Source organism: Argentina silus (genome assembly GCF_951799395.1).
Source record: "Argentina silus genome assembly, chromosome: 12".
In the NCBI taxonomy this organism is placed as follows: domain Eukaryota; kingdom Metazoa; phylum Chordata; class Actinopteri; order Argentiniformes; family Argentinidae; genus Argentina; species Argentina silus.
In genome coordinates this window covers 13,103,038-13,124,757 of record NC_139666.1, presented here as the reverse complement: position 1 = coordinate 13,124,757, position 21,720 = coordinate 13,103,038, and the positions used below count along the sequence as shown (strand labels likewise).

Below are 21,720 nucleotides of genomic sequence, written 5' to 3'. Positions count from 1 at the left end.
CATATATATATCAAGCTGTCTTCTATATTAAGCTCTTTGTTGGACGTTTTTCACCATGTGCTTCAACTATGTGTATACTGTAAGAATTTACGTTTAGCCTACATTTTTAAGTATAATGGATAATAAACAAACATGACTTATATAGGTCCTCAAAAACGGCCATATTACAGGAAAACATGGAAGAGAGGCGAAACAAAGCCTTCCTCATACATTTGAATGACTGTGTTACATCTTAAAGAAAATGGCGCATTGGCTACATAACCTCATGATTATTTGGTTACATTCTACTAGAAGGAATTTCATGTTTTGAATAAGCAGGTTTAAGGTCAGGTGCTGTTTTTTTCATTGTAGGTCACAACAGTCTCTTTCTCTCTCTCTCTCTCTTTCTCTCTCTCTTTCTTTCTCTGTCTCCCTTCCCTCTCTCGCTCGCTCGCTCTCTGTGCCGATGAGTGCTTGCTGCTGTCTCCTGTACGTTCCATTCTTAGAAACGCTGAAAACTCCATTCTATACATCTCCGGGTTCAGACCGCTTGCTTCCATAAACTTTACATCTAACACAATCATTCGTGAGAAAATATATTTTAGTTAATCACGGAACGCAGTCAGAGATAATACCGGCGGTCAGAACTTGAATTATGATCAGCAAAATGGGAGGAAAGTCGTCGCTTGCTTACTGAAGTTGGAGGCTCTCCTTGTGGAAGTGGAAGAGGTGGCGGCAACACCACGAGCTCACTCTCTGAGAAAGGTAAGTTAGAACTTTAGCCCAAGTTTCATGAATTACATTGTGTTTTTGTTTGTTTGTTTATTGTTAGGTGTAATCATTATACTCACAAGTAAGTAAATATGTGAGTAAATATTGTGTTTATTATGGTATTCCGGGTAACATTACAGTCACTTAAATGTGTGTTGAAATCCATTCTTAAAGGAACATTATTATTATTTCTTCATTATCATTATTCTAAATGTTTCCCTTATGAAGTAATTTATCTTATATTGAACATTTGGACACAGATGATGGGGTTTGAACTATTATACATTATAATACAGCAACTTTGTGTCACGTTGATTTTTCTCCCCAGTTCTCCCCACCATTTAATGTCTTTTTAAAAGTTTGAGTAACCTTTGAAGTTTAATGTATGTGTTTTCTTCTATATTCAATTATTACCCCGGAATGATATGCATTTAAAGGGTATTGCCCATGCAGATAGTTCGGAAGCGCATGTGTGGGGGAGGGGAAATACATTCAACTGCATCACCAGACATTGGTCTCATCAGTAGCTTCCTATATCGTTAGTTATTGTTACAGCTTCAGCCAAATGTATTGAATTTACCATATGCAGTAGTTACACCTCTGCTTACTGAACAGATTAAAGGACACCATGAGGCGTTAAATCATATTTTATGTGTCAATGTTGAAACATTGAATAGACAAGTAGGACTGGTTTGCACTGTCTCTGTACATGTAGTCAATGGTATAGTTTACCTGTTGCAAGAACACTAAAAAGCTTTACGTTTGCTAGGCATTACTTGGGATGTGGGCCACAAAGGCACCAGCTCTATCACCTGTTGATCTGGTGGCTGTTATGGATATTTACCCATCATGGCCTTTTGCTTGAGTCAATGGAGGTCATTCATTTGAATCTGTGTTGTAGTAGTCAGTAGGAGACTTTAAAAATGAGGACCTTTTAAGCTATTACCATTAGCTCTTTTTACCCACCCCCCACTTAGGTTTATGGGCTTATGAGCAGTCATATAGAGCTTGACAACACACACCAACAGGCCTTTTGATTATGGTTTATATTCAACAGTACAAAGATAATTGAATTGTACACCAGGATTGTGATTATCCATTGCTACCAAATTTAAAATAAATAAAGAGAAAAATAACAACAAGAAAGTTTGACCTCTTGCCTGATTTCAGTGGTTTGGTTGTAGCCAAAGCAAATAACTGGTTTAGTGTCATCTATTAAAGGAACAATGGGTTTTATTATAGTTCAATTGCTTGTCCTGGATGATTCTACCGTTTTCCATTTATGGAATTCTAAAAGCTGTTTGTATCAATGTTAAAAGCCATTAGTATGCCTTTTACTGTGACCTGTGTAAGATGCCCCCATGTTTGAGAATGATGCCAGTGAGTGGTAACTCTGTAAGCCTTCATGATATTGCAACAACTTGGAATTGGTTTATAACTCTTGAACATTCTGTTCTGAGAGATTATATTGTTTTGTTTTTTCTGATAAGATGAGTTTCAAAAGATGGAGACGGTTGCATTTCTCAGTTTCCTTGTGGGCATAGGTGCATACTATTGTTGGCTGCGGGATTTTACACGTCTACCTAAGGTTCAGTGATCTGATTTGAGACGACACTTCCCGCCTATGGTTTCAGTGGTGAGTGTTCAGGTTAGAAATGAGCTTGAGGGCAATGCTGTGTTTCATATGGACTATTTTGCCCTCAGTCAAGTTGTGGTCTTTTGTTTCATTTTGGTCTAAATCAATTTATTTTGATATTTAGCTGTTGAAGTTAACCCTTGTGCAATTAGCTTAGGAGATGGATAACCAATGTTAGAAATGGAGGGAGCCCTTTGTATCAAACTCCATGCATTCAAAGCAGAGCATTCATTCCTCATTCAGACCAGCTTTACTGAAAGTACCTGAGCCCCAGATAGGGAGCGTAAGCCCATGTGACAACAACTGCTGTAAACCTCTGCACTTGTTCAAATAATTCCAAAGCAATATTTGTTTATATAGATGGAGGAATGCCCCTCTATGCTGGGAGGATTGCAGTTCACATGGGCTACAAGCCAACTGGAAGACCAATACTCAGAAATCTATTTATTTGGACTTATTTAGAATCTGGGTTGGTTAAATGGTTGTTGTGTCTGGCTGTGCCCTAACCTTATCATTGTCTTTAGGCCATATATATTGAAACACATTGGAACTTAGTGGTATAGCCTATGAGAAACCTGAGTATACATGTTGTTACGGCAACTGCTCTCTTGCTGCAGCAGCAGAGAATCAATTTCTATTCTCGGACCTAAACTGCAATGATTATGAGTGCCCTTGTTTGAGGACTGTAGAAACCAGACTATCCCCATTTTCTCCTCCTGATAAAGCACAAAAGCCACCTAGGCATATCTAATCAGCCATTAGAATTGTGTAACTTGGGAGAGAGTGGTGTAATGTACAGTGCCTTCGAAAGTATTCAGACCCCTTTTCACTTTTTCCCCAGATCACTTTTTCCACATTTTGTTGTGTTATAGACTCAATTGAAAATGGATTAAATCAAAAGAATTTGCCATCAATCCACACACACTACCCCAGAATGACAAAGCGAAAACAGGTATTTAGAAATTTCAGTAAATTTATTAAAATTGAAATACAGAAATACCTTGTACATAAGTATTCAGACCCTTTGCTATGACACTCTTAAAATGAGCTAAAATGCAAAAATGTCATCAACAAATCACTCAATAAGTTGAATTGAGTCCATCTTAATGCAAGGATAATAGTTAATGTAATTTTGGAATTATTATCTTAGTTTTTAAAGGGTCTCTGATTTGCATCAGAATCAATTACACACTTTGTAGAGACTTTGTACATTTCCAGGCACTTTCTTTGCTGTATCACTTGAGTGCATTGTTGCAAACACAATTATGGATATGAGAGATTATTTTCCATTAAGGGATTCTTTTTGGCCACTTGGTTATAGACCAATTTTGGAGAGTGACTGATTATGTTGTCCCATCAACTGTGCTTCTTCCTCTCCACCATTCAACTTTGTAGATTTTTGTAAGTCTCCCCAGGCCTCACGGTCGCATTACTGAGCAGTTTTGTTCCTCTCCATTTGCTCAGTTTGTAATGACAACCTGATCCACACAGTGTGTAATTGATTCCTATGCAAATCAGAGACCCTATAAAAACTAAGATATTAATTCCAAAATTACATTAACTATTATCCTTGCATTAAGATGGACTTAATTCAACTTATTGAGTGATTTGTTTGACATTTTTGCATTTTAGCTCATTTTAAGAGTGTCGTAGCAAAGGGTCTGAATACTTATGTACATGAGGTATTTCTGTATTTCAATTTGAATAAATTTACTGAAATTTCTAAACCTGTTTTTGCTTTGGCATTCTGGGGTATTGTGTGTGGATTGATGGCAAATTCTTTTAATTTAATCCATTTTCAATTGAGTCTATAACACAACAAAATGTGGAAAAAGTGAAGGGGTCTGAATACTTTCCGAAGGCACTGTACCTTATGTGCCGTGTGTGAAGCATCATGAAAAGGAAAGAGACTATTGAAGGAAAGGGCAGAGGAATACATGTGCTCCAATAAATGCCAACTGGGTCTGGTTATCTGACTCGAAATTTAGAAAATGATTGTGTAGGTGGATGCATTCACTGTATGAACCCCAAGTGAGGAATTTCCAATGTCATGTGATTATGGTCGTCCTTTTTTGGTGTGTCATTCCTGTATTTTTTCTCATAACATTTGGTTTGTTGTGAATAATCTCTCTTATACCATTATATAATGTCTACTGAGGGTAATTAGGCACTGCAACTACAACATAAAAGTTCAGTCATTTTCAGTTGTATATGAATTGGTTCATCAGCAATTTGATTGCATTATAATTAGCTAAAGTAGGATCTTGTTTCTTTACTAGAAATGAGACATACAGTCACAGTAGTTAAATGAAAATAATTCTCAAGTTAATTATTAATGGTGGAGCTTTAAAGCTTTTTACTTTTCTCGGTATGTTCATGTAGGTCATCTGTCTGCAACCTTGGCCATGGGCAGCCTCTATTGTGGTTATCTTGTTTTGAGGATAACCCTGGATAGTAACTCTGAGAACACTGCTCCGGATACCAAAGAACTGTCTGTAGATGGCAGAGAATGTTTCAGGTCTGCATTGATTAGCTTTTAAGATTGTAGTTTCCTGCTGTTTGTAGTCTGGAACACAAACACTCATAGTAATACCACAGGCTGAGTGTTTCTGTTAGGTTGACTACACCTACACACCTGCACTGTACTCTGTAACAAGCAACAAAGACTGGGCTTTTCACGCAATTATAACATCATAAGAAACCCCCATATCTGTACAACAGATGTCTGATATGGCATTCAAGCCTTAAAATGTTTCAAACCGGTCCCAGAGCTTCTGATAAACTGAGCTGGAAAGTAATTATAACCAAACACCATGGTTGCTCTACCTTAGTAGTGCACGCACCCAAACCAGATGCTGACAGTGGATGTCTGTATAAATAGCTCTGCGTTTGCATAGATAGTTGTAAATCATTACAGGAAGAGTTGGTTAATGATTAAGTGAGACAAAGGGGACAGAATAGTAGTCACATTCAGTGAAGGTGCATCCATCCAAAGTCCCTGTTTTTTTTTCAGCTTCTTCACCAATCGGCTGCCAATCTCACCAGACAGCAACCTTCATTGTCATTAAAGAAAGTAATTGATTAAGAAGACATCTGTAGGGAATAGTACACCTTAGCCATTGTGTATGTGGCCTCAAAAATGGACTATTGCATTCATAAGCCATGGCTGTTTTGGTGTCCATAGGTTTTACCTCAAAAACTTGTGTTTAAGAGAGTGATTTAAGAGTAACATCCCAAGACATTCTCCCCACTATTGAGATTAGATAGGGTGGTCCTAGTTGTATTGGGCAGAGCTGGATGTTGTGAAGGATGAGCAAAGCTAGGGGGAGGGTAAAGTAAGTAAAGAATGAAGTAAATAGTATATTGTTCAACTTCATTTTGCCTCATAGGCACTATTGAGAAGTGTCTCTCAAGCATATATTTCGAATAATCTTTTTATCAGGGGGTTTAGTATGAGCAGTAGCAATGCTACTTGCTTTATGTTACTGTGCCCATGCCTTACAAAACATGAGTCAGAGATGGGGTTGGAATGGAGATTAGTATTTCAATGGACTCGTCCTTCTTGCATGCCTGACCCTTATGTCAAATGGAAGGAAGGCTGTGGGGGGGGGGGGGGTGGAGGGAGGGGGGTGGCACAAGCGGCTGTTGACAGAGAAGCAGGATTCTCAGGTCACCATAGCAACACTTTTATTGCTTACACTGGTTGATCACTGTGTTTACAGATTATTTATGAAATACCCACTGAGGCTTCTGCTGAAAATGACTCTTACCTTGACAAATAAGGTCGTATGGATGGCAGTTGCTTCACTTAATGGGGCATGGAATTGTGTGTTTTGGCACTTATAGGACCCAAAGGAATTGTTGGTTGTCATGATTGAAATAAAATTAATACTGGATAAAATACACAAATGGAGGTACATGTGTGACTACCATGAATTTCATAGTTTTTGTTGGATTGAGACAGGAAAGTAAGGAGGAGAGGACATATCAGGAGGGCATGGGCCGGATTTGAACCCATGCCGACATAGGCATACATGTAGGCCAAGGTGCTAGACCACTGGACCACCCCAGGCCACATGAATTTCATAGCTTTGAAGTAGTTTTTTTTGTCGAGAAAGTTCATCAAAGCAAGGCAGCTGGCTCCACATAGCCAATCAATATTCGATGGATCGAGGTTCTCATAATTGATTGAGTAGTATCTTTAGAATCGTCAAAATAGACTATCACTCAGTTTGTCAGACAACTATATCTTCTTCTTTATTGCATTGACACATCATGTCAGCTCATGTTGAAGTGAAAGGCTAATCTAATCATAAACACTGCAGTCAGGAATGTTTAGTTTGTTTATCATATCTGCATGCATGGATTTACTCAATGAGAAATATGTAAAGCTGAAGGGTATGGTTCACTGTAAAGTTTAACAGTGACGTTTGGGGGAAACAATGTAGCTAGATTTAGTTAATGACTGTCCTCCATGGCTGTGTATTAAAAGCTGTTTTGCATGGTGGAACAAGTGAACTTAAAGTGAGAGAAGAATGCATTTACTCTACTCAATCTCAATTGATGCATCCCATAGGCTGTGTTTTTTTTTCAAAGGCATAGAAATGTGGGGTTCCATTATTGTTAAAAGTAAAAAAAAAAAAAAAAAAAAATGTTGCAATGAGCATTACTGCTCTCTGATTGAGAAATATGCCTCTTCTCGTTTCCCGGTCCCACAGTCCCTTCCGCAGAGACAGGGTATTTACACAACCCATACATAAAATGATGGATTAAAATTACAAGGCTTATACCAGATGCTGTAATTGCCGTGGTGGTGCTCTTGTCAGGACCTGAGAAGCATTCTGCTCCCAGCCGTCCTTGGTCTTCGAAATGCCAACTGTCCAAAGACGTTGTGAATGTCACTGTGGGAGTTGTGATTTTGGTGCATTTGATCATTGAAATGTGACCATTTCTTCTCTTCATTTTAACCCATCTCTTCTGTTGGGATTCTTTTCACCCAATCCGCTTTGCTAAACATCACAGATTTGCTTTGAGGAGCTTGCAGCTCAACGCCTGGAGAGACAAGGTTATAGACAAGAGACAAGTGGCCTCAGTGTTATCATTTGCAAAATATTTGTACTGGCCAGGGTAAAACAAAAATGTTTTATCATTTGAACTTTCACACAGACAATACAATGTGTGATGTGCTTATATGGCATCCTGGTGCTGCACAACGTTATTGCACAATGATTCACGTCAGAAAATTGCCATTGAGGTCACAAGGCTCCGATGTGTGACGTGGCTAGCCTGTTTGTAAAGTTAGCACCCAGAGTCAAATAGAATCCTCCTTCACCAATGAACCCCCTTCACCAGCTTTTTTTGCGACTGAGTCAAACAACCTTTCAACATAATTGAAAAAAAATTAAATATCTTCTAGCTATATCTGGCGCTACTTTCACAAATAGCTCTGTGAATTAGGTTTATTTTTTTCAAGAAAAGCCAGCAAAACTGGCTGGTGTGGGCCTTTAAGATCTGGCCATTTGTAATCACGTTTAAGACATCAGAGGATCTGGGCCAAAGTTAGTCACAGTATCAGTGGTTGAAAGGCTGCCAACTGCAATGATGCTTTGATATTGCTATTTATTGCACAAGGCTTACTACCTAATTACTTACAAGTCCCAGTATAATTTTTGTGAACATCCTGCACTAGTGTTTTGCAGGCCTTGAATTTCTAACCCCTATGACCCTTAGCTCTCCAATATCGAAACTATTGAAAGAAATAGTCATCTTGAAAGTATTTCTACCTCTAGCGAGCGTGAGACCAGTGGTTCCCCCACAGACTGTACTACCCATCCCCCACAATTTTTCCGACCTACATTGGCTGTTAAGTCAGTCATTGAGTGAGTAAGGCAAAGAATAATGCTCAAATAGTTGTTGTGGCTACCTGTTAGTGGTATCATTATCTATCCCCCCTCCCCTCCACCACTACCACTCTCCTCCTCCCCCCACTCCATCTCACTCTCCCTTCCCCCAACACTAAAGACTGCAACCCAACCAAAAGCTTCAAAGGCGGGTTTTACTCAGCAGAGCAGTTCAAGAGAAAATGGCTGCTGGTTTCCAGGTCTTGTTTGCACATCTGTCAGGAGGTGACTCTCCAGGAGAAAATGGGGCCCTCAGCATGTTAGGGTAGAATGTGCCTTTGCCTTCCTCTTTTTCTTTTTTTTTCTTTTCTTTTTATAAAACTTTTTTTCTTTTATGTTTTGCTCCATAAATCACTTTCAAAACCTACATATAAATGCCTGGCTGTAGCATAGGAAATACTATGCCTTGACCTGTTATCTCCTATTGCATGCATGCTTTCTTCTTCAATGGCGTCATTAGTTTTAACTCTTTATTCCAATTGATAATAGTTTTTTTGTTGTACAAAGGTACATTGTATTGCTTTTTCATATTTTGCAAAGCGTTGGCCATGCTGGTCGTGTGAGATTTACAAGTAACTGAATAGCCTTGAGCATGTTGTTGTTGTTGTTGTTGTTGTTGTGAACAGGATGGAACACTAATTAGTAATTCACTGGGGTTTTGTGTTTTCTCTTTAATGTGTGGAAGTGGTTGTGTTTTCTATTTCATAGCAGTGTCCAATCAGTGGATTTTAATAGACTTGTCTAATCTGGGAGAGCATATTGCTCTGTCCTTGAGTTGAAACCATCCAGTTCTATTTTTAGGGCAGATTAGCCAGCAAAAATCAGCCCTTGAAGAGTTTTACTCTCTCTTATTACATACATCCATGACCTTATCCAAGCAGACCATAGCAGCTCCTCCTGTACTTTAGGTTTGATGTACTAAAAATACATGTTTCCTTGAGAAATGCCTTCATTATAGTAAATCACATACATGTTTGGCTTGTGTTAGACCCTTGGTTTAAGTGGTTTTACCTGTTGGCATTATGTGGCTGTATTGTCTAATGAGGTTGTCATGGCTCAAGTATTTATTTTTTATTTTTTTATCCATAGCAACTAGAACTACTATAAGTCAGTTTTCAGTAAAATGATGTTGTATATTCACCACAGCCTCCAGCATAGCGCTCAATTGCATCCTAAGTGCCTTAGCCCTAGTGAATGGCTTGGAGGTTGTTGGTGTGGTTTTACACTGTAAAGTAATCACTTTGTAGTAAACATGCTAATGATGACCCTAATGAGCCTGAGGCCACTGCTGGGGAGCTCATCATTGCCCAGTGGGATGTCCATTTGTCTCTCCAGTCTAATGTCACTCCAGTACAGTGAACTGCTTTATGCTGGCTCTCATGAATGCATGCACCAAACCAGAATATTAATATCTGGAGTTAGTAAAAGTAGTAGTATTTGAAATGGGATTGGTAAACTGCCCTGACCTTGCAATTAAACAGTTTGCATTAATACAATTTGTACTTATCAGGAGATGACTTTACTGTATCAATAATACACACCCGATTTATTTCAATTGCCAAACAAAGGTCTGTAAAAAGTCGTATTTAATGAAGAGTGTCTGGTAGGCTGTTAATGGATTCTTGTTGCTGAACACTGAATCAGAGTACAGTTTGATTTGATTTGTAATGTGTGGTGAGATGGGAGGGGTCTACATTTTGATCTACCCTCATTAACCATTATTATGTGAGTGATTCATCTGTCTAGAACTGGACACTCAAACCCACATCAGGTTCTCTACCTCCCTGTTGATGGCCATATGTTCAGAGATTCACCACCAGGGAATAACCTCTCATTCCATCCCTTACCCCGGAGAGAGACACAGGAGAGCCATCTTGGCTTTTGAGTTGAAGGTGGAGGTCTATATTAAATGTGATAATTGTACACCTCTGTGGTATTTTCAGTATTGCACCGAATTGTATGTAGATAGAATTGTGTTTTACTGTAAGATGACAGAGGAACAAACATTTATTTCAAGTGATGTTCTAGCTGATCCAAGTTAGATGACATGGCATTGTGATACCAAATTGATAATATTCATAGCATAGGAATATGCGTTTGATGTGGTAATCCAGTGTCAATACCCGTCCGTCCGTCCGTCCCCCCTTCAATTTGTTTACTGTATATTTTCCATTTGAACGGATCACAACTTCAAACTTGGACTGCACTTATCACCCCAGAGTGGCTAAGCCCTCCGCAACACAATGCTAATGTATAGGTAAGCATTTCTGTCAGCTTCCCTGGAAGAGGCAGTGTTTTGTCAAGGGAAGCCTGAATGCCCAGGGAGCAGTGTAATGGATGATGGCGTCATATGCCCATCTGATACATGGATTAGTGCTGCTGCCTACCCCCACTGGGACACATGCCCCCTCCAGGCTGCCTGCTAATTATGTTTCCAGTTGTTTGGTGTGGAGTGGTGCCGGGCATGGGAGCAACGGCCCCCCAGCCTTGATGCAGATCACCCTTCCAGGCCCCTCTTGTTATCTAATTAACCATAGAGAGCAGTAGTGTGGCACTGAGCTCTGGAGGCCAACCGTGCTAAGGCAGAAAGGCTTAGCTAGCCATGGCAGGATTGGCTTCTACATCTAGTAAATGGTGTTTTTACTTTTTTTTGCTTTTGCAATGTGTCCATTGTTGGCCAAAAACTGCATGCATGATGCGTTGGTCTGTTCGACTCAACCAAATATCTTGGTGAAGCAATTGTTCAAAAATGTTTAATTAAATGTGAAGGAGTTGTGTTTTACGCTGGACTAAATTTGGAGAGGGACACAGGAGAGCCATCTCGGCTTTTCCTTTTACTGAAAACAATGAAATGAATCAAGCGTTGCTTTATGTGATTATCTGATTTTATTTGGCTGGTGATTTGATTATGTATTCATGCCAATACAAGGAAAATGTGTCTCAGTGGGAGACAGATTGTCACACCTGCTTCAAAATCATAGCGCAAGCTCTAGCTGTTGAAAATTCATAAGACGAGGCTTCACACTCTTAGCCAATATCAGGGTTATTTCATTCAAGGCCCATGTCTGCTGTGGTGCAGTGAAGCTGGAGTCCCAACTGAAAGAATATATCCCAAGGTGAAGGGGTGAATTATTCATGTTGAGTAACATGTTCAACGCAGCTGGCAGAGTTCCCACTAGTAATTGGGACAACACAATTCTCTGTCTATTTTGTGCTGGTTCCTGCTTGTTGCTATGCTACCAGAGGGGAACTTGAGTCCTAGAAGTGTGTGGTATGGAGGTTAGAGAGACGTGCATTCTTGATCCCTGACTGTCTCTCACTAGGCTTGTCTTGAGAGAGTGCTTGTTCATTTATATCCCACAGGTAAGGCCGAAAGCACATCTCACAGCTGTCCACGATGCAGCCTCCTGTTGAGGTATAGGCTAGCAGGTCTAGTTCATTGTGTTTTCTATCTCTAAGGTTATTTTGACCTCCTGTGGGGGTGTTCAAGGTTCCAAGCTGCATGTTTTTTGGACAGGTGTTTTATTTTATGTTTTGAATGTATTTTATGTTATTTTAATGGCTGGTTTGGATTTATGATTCTAGAATCTAACAGCTAATGGAACTATTTTACAGCAGGTCACAACTAGTGCGATTTCACGTTGTTAGCAGTTTGGTTTGTCTGTTACGGTTCAGCTTCAGACATGGCACTTTGATATGAGTGAATATGCATCATTAATTTGCTTGGCATTTCACATGATTGAGCCCTCAGTACCTAGTTGAGTCTTCAGGTTTAAATTCAGCAGTTTTGAGGTAAATTGCTCTATTAAAAGTAGTATTGAATTTGCACCTGCTTCTTTCCTATTCCATAATACACGGTGTACTGCTACTGTACTGCTATTAGTTCATATTGTTGGAGAATGATGAATCATTCATTTTTGTGAAGTGCTCATTAGCCTGTACGCAAGGTCTCATCAGTGGGAACAATAAAAATACATTGCTATGAATCAAAAGGGCTTAATTTTTATGATGTTTCTTTTCAGCTCCCTTTAGTGTTGTAAGGTTCCCAGTTGAAATGTTAACGTGGGTGCCAGTAAACTGTTTTTTCGGAGAAAACGATAATGATGTGGAAGTCAGGCTCCTACCTTGGTAAGGAAATTAGCCCTATGCTGCCTACTGTATTTTACTAGATAGCAATAGGAGTCCAGCATCTAATGCCCTCACTGCTCTTTTAGGCACCCCTCCATCTCGAACACTGGCTAGGTCATTAATGGTGGATGCCAAGCACTTTACCCAGGAAGCCAAATGGACATGGACACTGTTGTCAGGTCAGAGTAGAGTAGATGGGGAATACTTAGCCTGAGCCGTGCAGATGGATTGGCTGGTTAAATGACCCAGTCATTGACACTCTCAGGGGGTGGAAGGGTGCAGCGATGGGCAAGAGGGGGAGCCCAGCCCCATACTAATGGAATCAGGAAGTTGGGGCATCCCAGGTGCCTGTGTGAGTGCATGACTGCACTGCTAACCACAGAGACAGAGAGAGATTTATGGTGCAGCTTTATCTTTTAACACAGGGACATGGTAGATGTCATGTCATCTGCTCAGGATGATTGGAAATGTACCTAGACACAGTTCTTCCACCTCCAGGGGAAGATTGTCATCTTGTGAAATGATATATTGTTTAATGAATCTATATCTCTAAATATCTCTCTCTCTTTTATTTTCCAGAGTGGGCCCCCATCCTTCCTACGTACCTCATCCATTGAGGTGGGCTAAAATGAGTATAACCAGTGACGAAGTGAACTTCTTGGTCTACAGATATCTCCAGGAATCAGGTATGGCTGTCCCCCTCTCTTCTGTCTGCTAAAATTGCTTTTTTACCTAACCGATTGCTGTATTATTTTTTATATGATAATCTACAATATGTATAAAAATGGTTTTGTAGTTGACGTTAAAGTTGATTTGTAAAAGCATACATTTTCCAAGGGGAGAATGCAGGTGCTAGTGGCTCTAGAATCATGTGGCTTGTGGAAACCAGGCCGTCAGGTTCTTCCATTATGCCTGTCTGGTGGACACTCAGAATATCGCTTTCCCTTCACATGTATAGGTGTCAACATGCCATTCACGCTAACCTATTTTTCAGGGTGTGAATGAATTATTGAGATCCTAGCTGCCAGTATTTTATTACTCCTTTGTTGGTGCTTTCTTTTGAAGCCAGTCGTTTTGAGAAAACCATGATCACTCCTGGCATTTCAACATTTCTCTCCTTTTAAAAAGTAGACTTGGCACAGTTGATTGATATGCCATCTCTTTTATCGTTTAGTTTTTTGTTCACATTTAAATAGAATATTGAAGAGATGGTACGTAAGACATGGCAGATGTTTGATAATATGTTTATGTAAGAGGTGTTGCTGGGGAACAGTGTTTATAGCTTATGTATTATTGTGCGTCTGTGTCCAGGTTTCTCCCACTCAGCGTTCACCTTTGGCATTGAGAGCCACATCAGCCAGTCCAACATCAATGGAACACTAGTGCCCCCTGCTGCCCTCATCTCCATCCTGCAGAAAGGCCTCCAGTATGTGGAGGCAGAGATCAGCATCAACGAGGTGAGCCGAGGGCCTCCAGGCCCTGTGGCAGTAGAGCTGTCAAGTGTAGCCTCGTGCTATAAAAAGGTTGCTGCTGTCAAAACACACACCACACACAACTCTATTACATTTAAATCAATGGTGTTATCTACATACGGGTATTCCTGCCCCCACTTACACAGTTGCTGTGATCAATTCATAGCTCAGGACTCATCTATATGCAAAGCTAGGTTTATGGAAATCATAAATCTTTAATGGCAGCTATGGTGGTATTGACATTAAATCAGTACATTATTATTCCTCGAAAAATGAAAATTTGCGCTGAATGTCTCACTGTTTAACTGTCATGTCATGTCAACTGCCATGTTTGGTGTTGTTCTAACAGGATGGCACGGTGTTTGACGGGCGGCCAATCGAGTCCCTGTCACTCATCGACGCGGTGATGCCGGACGTGGTGCAGACGCGGCAGCAGGCCTTCCGCGACAAGCTAGCCCAGCAACAGGCTGCCTGCGCCATGGCAGCCGTCGCCGCTAGCAACCAACCGAACGCACCAAAGAACGGGGAGACGACAGTGAACGGAGAGGAGAACGGCACGTACAACATGAGTAAGAACACCCTCCTCCTCTCAAACAACCAAACACTCTCTCTCTCTTTGTCTGTACAGCTTTAAGAGTGCGAGGGAGGGGCGGGATACTCTGAAGTAGTGTGGTTTTCACCCAATGTGAGGTCATTAGTAACATTACATTCAGTGTGGGTGAATTTGAACCCTCCTGCATTCACCTTCATTGTTCCTGCCTAACTGTTTGGCTGGTTCTAAAGTTCAGTCAGTGAAAGAGGAGAGGTGTATATCAGGTGAAGCTCTAGACTGGAGGGAAACCAATAGCGGATGTTTGTGTCAGAAGATCCCTGTGGAATTAAAGTGTAAAGTGTGTGTGTGTGTGTGGTATGAGGAAGAGCTTGCTCAGTGTAAGTAATGATTGAGTATCTGAGAAGGCAGGGATGCATCTCCTTACAAAGAAAAAACAGAGGTGGAAAACGTTTTTATCTAAAATGACTAGCCCATCTCCTCATAGTTATTCTTTGATCTGGCAGAGATTGCTCCCTCAGCTTCAATTGGGTCAGGATCAAATACTTTTGAGGCTGTAATTGCGAATCTTAGATAACACTGTTATTTAAAACTAAGAAATGGTCTTTGCTTTTGCCTGTAATATTTTGAAGGTAATTGAAATTCTCCATGGTCATAGACAGCTATGATTAAAAGGGGGGAAAGGTTAAACAGTTAAAAAGTCAATTTAGTGCAAGTAAGAAGCTGCATATAGATTTGGGCTGAGATGGAAACGGAAACTTATTTGCTGTATTTGAAATCTCCTGAGCAGTATTGATTGTGTGTGTGTGTGTGTGTGTGTGTGTGTGTGTGTGTGTGCTGACAGATAACCACATTGAACCCATGGAGATGGATGTGGACGTGGAGATCCCAGCCAACAAGGCCACGGTCCTCAGAGGCCACGAGTCTGAGGTGTTCATCTGTGCCTGGAACCCCGTCAGCGACCTGCTGGCCTCAGGGTTAGTGTCCTTGAGGGTCTATTAGGGCTGGGGGAGGGGGCTTTTCTGGTGTGTGTGGGACATAAAAGTGTGCTACTTTTAACTATATCAGTTAAATTGCACAGACTTCTGTACTTTCAGGCTTACTTGAACACACACCCCCACACACGAACACACCCCCCCACACACAAACACCCCCCCCCCCCACACAAACACACACCCCCACACATGAACACACCCCCCCCCACACACAAACACACCCCCCCACACGAACACACTCCTCATTACTCTTATTAGCAGTTTACTGACTTGTGCTCCTATATTCCTCCTGTTTTCAGCTCGGGGGATTCGACAGCCAGAATCTGGAACCTGATTGAGAACAGTAACTCCAGCTCCACCCAGCTGGTGCTGCGCCACTGCATCAGGGAAGGAGGCCAGGACGTCCCCAGCAACAAAGACGTCACCTCACTAGACTGGAATGTAAGTTCTCAATCATCCACCCAGATCTGTCTGTTACCTCTGAAATGATGGGGAAAAGAACCTCACAACCTCATTGTTTTTTTTCAAACAGAGTGATGGAACACTCTTAGCAACAGGATCGTATGATGGATTTGCGAGGATATGGACTAAAGATGGTACGTGTCCTGTAGTCTTGTACTATTGGCATGGGTCACTGTATTGTATTTTTGTAATTCAGACTCATGTTTCCCTTTGCTATTGCATACATTTATCTTTTCTGATAAGTGTATTGTCTGTTATCCTACACAGGTAATCTGGCGAGCACTTTGGGGCAGCACAAAGGGCCCATATTTGCATTGAAGTGGAACAAGAAGGGGAACTCTATTCTCAGTGCTGGTGTAGATAAGGTATTTATACATACAGTGCATCAAATCAAACAATTGTCTCTGCTGCTTTCTTTTATAGTCTTTGATTATTGAACCCATCTTTTTAAGAATATAGGGTATTGTCTTGTTATATTATAACTGATATAGAACCTGTAATCAATGTAATTTTCTAGACGACAATCATTTGGGATGCACACACTGGAGAGGCCAAGCAGCAGTTCCCCTTCCACTCAGGTAAGCCATGGTGTTAAGACGGCCTGTGTACTGTTGGCCATCACAATACTAGAATATGAAGACGATGATGTAAGTAAGAGGTGTTTTAATATGTGAAACACAGGCTGCAATCATAGCCATGAAGTAGTGGAGTTGGAGCTGCCGCAAAACAGTTTTCCTTTCTCGCTGACAAGCTCACAAGAGACTCGGTCTTGAGTCCTCTGTGTTGCCAACACATGTGACCGCCCTCCGAAACACCAGATGTTAACCAGCTATGCCACTGAAAAGCTAGAAATTCAATGGCATGGGTGGGGGTATTTCAACTTGGTTACACTCACCCCTCTTAACTCACTCCACAGTGGCCGAGCTGTTTGCAACTGCAGATCCAGGTCATGGCACCATTGTAACAGGCGCTACGTGAAACAGTATTGCTTCCTTGCTCACAAGCTCACATGAGACTGGATCTGGCTTCCTCTGTATTGCCAACACATGTGACCGCCCTTTGAAACACCCGATGTTAACCAGCTATGCCGCCACAAAAGCTAGAAATTCAATAGCGTGGGTGGAGTTTTACCACTTTAACTCGGTTACACTTGGAAGTTATATGAGTTAACCCTTTGATAACCCCCCTGCTGTGTGTGTCTTCCACAGCCCCAGCGCTTGATGTAGACTGGCAGAACAATACTACCTTTGCTTCGTGCAGCACAGACATGTGCATCCATGTGTGTCGGCTAGGGAGCGACCGCCCCCTCAAGACCTTTCAGGGACACACGGTAAACAGCATTTCTATGTACCATGAGTCACAGCATTAAGACCATAATCAGAGTTGGGGTTAGTTGGTTGTAATTGAATTGGGGAAAATGAATAGGAAAGTAATGAATTTGTACCATGAAAAGAAATTCCGGATGTCTTGTATCTGGTGTTTTGAATGTTATCTTTGAATGTTAAAGTCCTTTGACTGATGTCTGCTGTGTGTTTCAGAATGAAGTCAATGCTATAAAGTGGGACCCATCAGGGATGCTTCTAGCCTCCTGCTCTGATGACATGACCTTGAAGGTAAGATAAGTTCTTAATTGAGTTAATTGAAATATCAACACTAGGAAACATTCTAGGCTCAGAGTGAATTTCACCTTCTAGCGTATTTATCTCCTGGAATTGAGGTGAATGAAAGCCAAAGCTTTGACAGATTCTCAGGCAAAGTGCAGTCTTATTGTGCTTGATATTTTTAATTAGTTTAATTTCTTGACTGAAACCATAGAATACAGCCAGATACTGGATTTAATGTCATAAGAACATAATGATTAGTCATAGTTTGTTTTAATTATGTCTGATGTCTTCTCCCCAGATCTGGAGTATGAAACAAGACTCATGTGTCCATGACCTCCAGGCCCACAGTAAAGAGATATACACCATCAAATGGAGTCCCACCGGCCCAGGCACAGGCAACCCCAACTCAAACATCATGCTCGCTAGGTAGGACTGGGGCACCACACAGCACCTAGGCCTGTTCTTAGTTCTCGTGTGTGTGTGTGTGTGTGTACACGTGTGTGTGTGTACACGTGTGTGTGTGTACACGTGTGTGTGTGTACACGTGTGTGTGTGCGCCAATGAAGGAGACCCTTGTCAAGGCCTGACATTGAGAGGAGACCGGGTCCCAGACAGACTCCAAGGGCTAGTAACTGTCAGTGGCCCAGAGACATAAAGTCCTGACCCAGACATGCATGTGTAAATGTTATAGTTCAAATACCACAGGCATTTACGACCTCTCCCCACTTCCCAGGGGATGTGCATATATTTCACTTTCCATGTAAAACTGCCACTATCGTCATGTGGAACTTGATAATGATCTTAGGTAAATGCTGCTATTGTAGGCAAATCTTGGCACTTGCTTGATCCTATGATCTCTTCAGTCCTATCAGAACCTCTCTCTTTCAATTTGGTTTATAATCTAGACATCTTTTTAAAGCCCTTGTAGAGTGTGATTTCAAACCCAGCTAGGGGCAGCCCCAGAAGATTTGGCTTACCCAATAATACCATTTTGATGAAGAAGTGTTAATGAATGTCAGCCCTTCTTTTCATTAACACTTGCTTTCAACAGTGTCGCCTCCTTTGTGGTGACAGAAGTTCATATCATTACAACCTAGCCAACAACATCACACTCCTCAGTTTGGCTGATGGTAGATCAGCATTTCACATGACAAAGGTTTTAGTTCAGCCCCAAAACCAACTTTTTTGACATGTCATGGCGGTTTCATATCTGTCTTACAGTGTAGGGTTGACAACTTGAGGCTCGAAAAAACTGCTATGTTACAATGATGGCTTGTTAAAACTAAATCTTGTGGAACAAAAGTTTGGGGTCCATAATAGAACAAATAACCATGTGCTTTGTTCTCCCCACAGTGCCTCCTTTGACTCAACTGTGCGGCTGTGGGATGTGGAGCGAGGTGTGTGTATCCACACACTGACCAAGCACCAGGAGCCTGTCTACAGCGTGGCCTTCAGCCCGGATGGCCAACACCTGGCCAGCGGCTCCTTCGACAAGTGTGTCCACATCTGGAACACTATGGTAAGTGCTCTGCTTAGCAACTTAGCAGGACACAACCAGACGTATAGAGGATGTTGCAAGGTAACTAAGACTAGCAGTCTTCATCAGATGTTGGATGTGATCTGGTTATGTTGTGGTTGCAGACTGGAGCCTTGGTGCACAGCTACAGGGGGACAGGAGGCATTTTCGAGGTATGCTGGAACAGCACTGGAGACAAAGTTGGAGCTAGCGCTTCAGATGGATCGGTGAGTTGTCATATTTCAGTCACATTTGATTGTCATTATGAGTACAAGTTTGCAAGTGACATTTTGTGATGAATTTTACCATTACATGCTAACAGATATTGCTGTAGTCTCAAGACGAAAGCTTTCAGAACTGCAAGGAGAGGAACCAAAAATATTAAAACGCCTATGTATTATTTACCATGTTATCTTTGCCCTGCAGGTATGCGTTCTCGATCTCCGAAAATAGCATCCTGGCAGTGACTTTGAAGACAGACCCTGGAATGTGCAGCAAAATGCCTTCTTCTGACATCAGCAAACACACTTTCATTGCTCAAACACGCCTGACAGGCAGCGTGGAGGAAACCCTTAGAGAGTGGACACTGGAGGACAGCAAAAAACCTTTGAAACAACAGCCTACTGAACAGCAGCTTCCGAGTTTGTGGATGTGTGTTTGAACACACTCTCCTGTTTGAGACAACAAGGAATATCTGCTGGGAGAGTCATCCACAGGACTGGACTTAATCCAACCCACTTGGTTCAGCCATGTTTTAAAAGGTGCCTAAAGAGGAAATGACATAATGAGCTGCCTCCTGGCCAGTGGTACTGCTGCTCTCTGGCTGAGGTCTGAATCACGCAGAAGAAGGTTTGCTTTAGGGGAGGGTTGTGAAAAGAGACAGACCAGTGTTTGGGTGTGTTTGGCAAAAAGTGGGAAGAGAAAGGTTGTGTTTTTAGAACTTCTCTAAGCACATGTTAACTCGTGCGTCTTGAGAAGCGCTATGGGGACATTGAGTGTAACATGATTAGTGCTGCACTGGCATCCTCAAATGATGTGATGTTTAATTGCTCCTCAGCGGAGAATAGTTTGTTTCAAGAGTACTTCTTGTTGATTTTTCACAAACGGACTGAAAGTCCAAAAAAATACGCCACAATGAGGTAGTTCTGTGCTCGCATTTAATAACATCAAGGTCAACAAAAAATCTAAACTGCCAAGATAAACTTGTAATAACGTTTAATTCATTTGAGGAAAAAAGAAAAAAAAAAACATTTTTTTTTTGTGGACATCTCTACAAGATGTGAAAAAGCGTGGTTTATAAATATATATTCTCCCTTCTGGATGTAAATTTAATGAATGTAAAGATGTATGTATGTAAATTAGATGAATACACAGACTTATATACTGTGTATATATGTTTATATACAGTACACTTTAATGTCAACCTCTAGAAGCTCAATACTGGCTAGAGCTCTCGCATCTTTGCTGATGCTCACTTTCAAGACCTTGAAACTTCATTGCATGTCAGACCAATTTCTTTTCTCACAGTGTATGTTCTTTTATTCAGCCAATGATGTCTATATCAGGTTGGTGTATCTGGTCATAGGTGGCATCGAGCTAGAGCTGAGGTAATTTCACTGACAGCTCTTAACACTCAAAGCCATGGAGATCTGTGCCTCAACTTTACCGTGAATCAGTGAAGCATAGGTGAACGAGCAAAATATGGGATTGTCCCTGCTTTGTTGGTCCCCTTGCTCAGGTCTTAGATGTCACATTTGGATGCGTGACAGGACATCATGACTCCTATCACACCATGTATGTCAGTCAAGGTCATCTGTATCCAGCCTTTGTGACTACTAATGAACTGGAGGCAGAACACACAGAACCGCTGAACAGAACCAGAACACATGTGGATAAACCAGGAAAAGGAGAGTTTTATTCTGTTGTCTCAATGCTGCTTTAGTAGCAATGTGTCATGACTGTTCATCTACTGAGCTTTTTCTAACAATACTCCTCTCTTTGGCATCTTCCCCCTGCTTCGCCACGATCGGTCTGGTGGAAATCCAGCTTACACTTTGACTGATCAAACAGGTTCTGATTGGTCAAGCGAAAGTCCTGCTGTAGCTTCAAAGCTGTGATTGGTTGAGTTGGGTTGAGGTCCCGATGTTACCACCGCCTGATCTAATAGGTCAGATTTGACTTCAACGTTTGAAATGCCTGTATTATGGGCTTAGCTTTAATTGTGTACAGTGTCTGCTTCTGCTTACTGGGGTCTAATGTGAGAACAGTGTCTTCAAACTAACAAGCCACGACTTTGATATGCCTTTTTCTGGTCCATTTTCCTCTTTCAGTAAAGCTAATTTTTAGAGCAATGTGAAGTGCACTTTTTCAGAAGGTAGGGTCAGCTTTTGTTTGGATTTTGTGGAATGAGGAAGGCCAGCATTTTATTTCGTTGTCTTTTTTTTTTACGTCATAATCGGGCGTTGATGGATGGTTCACTGTTGTCTGACTTCCTTTTTTGCTAAGAGCCATTATTGTCTGTGTCAGACTGAGAATCGGGCTGCGGTTGGTGGCCATCTTGGCATGCTGAGGAGCCCAGTGTGGAAAAAGTGCTGTGACAGCCATCTCTCTCCCACCCCAGTCTAGGGTATTGTCACCTGTTTCCAAGACAAAACAATGAAGTCACTCTCAATGTCTCAAATAAATCACTCTATTTTGATATTAGAAA

At 41.3% G+C, this 21,720-nt stretch overlaps 1 protein-coding gene across 1 annotated transcript; it reads left to right on the top strand.

Moving 5' to 3' along the window:
• Positions 1 to 435: 435 nt before the first annotated feature.
• Positions 436 to 21,715, top strand: tbl1x (transducin beta like 1 X-linked). The gene is made up of 15 exons (XM_083681863.1): positions 436 to 744; positions 12,994 to 13,100; positions 13,726 to 13,871; positions 14,236 to 14,455; positions 15,281 to 15,413; positions 15,731 to 15,872; positions 15,964 to 16,027; positions 16,161 to 16,258; positions 16,411 to 16,471; positions 17,102 to 17,223; positions 17,432 to 17,506; positions 17,796 to 17,923; positions 18,851 to 19,016; positions 19,139 to 19,240; positions 19,440 to 21,715. The coding sequence occupies exons 2-15, from the start codon at positions 13,043 to 13,045 to the stop codon at positions 19,464 to 19,466; spliced, it is 1,542 nt and encodes a 513-aa protein (XP_083537989.1). The 5' UTR covers positions 436 to 744; positions 12,994 to 13,042; the 3' UTR covers positions 19,467 to 21,715.
• The last annotated feature ends 5 nt before the right edge of the window (positions 21,716 to 21,720 follow it).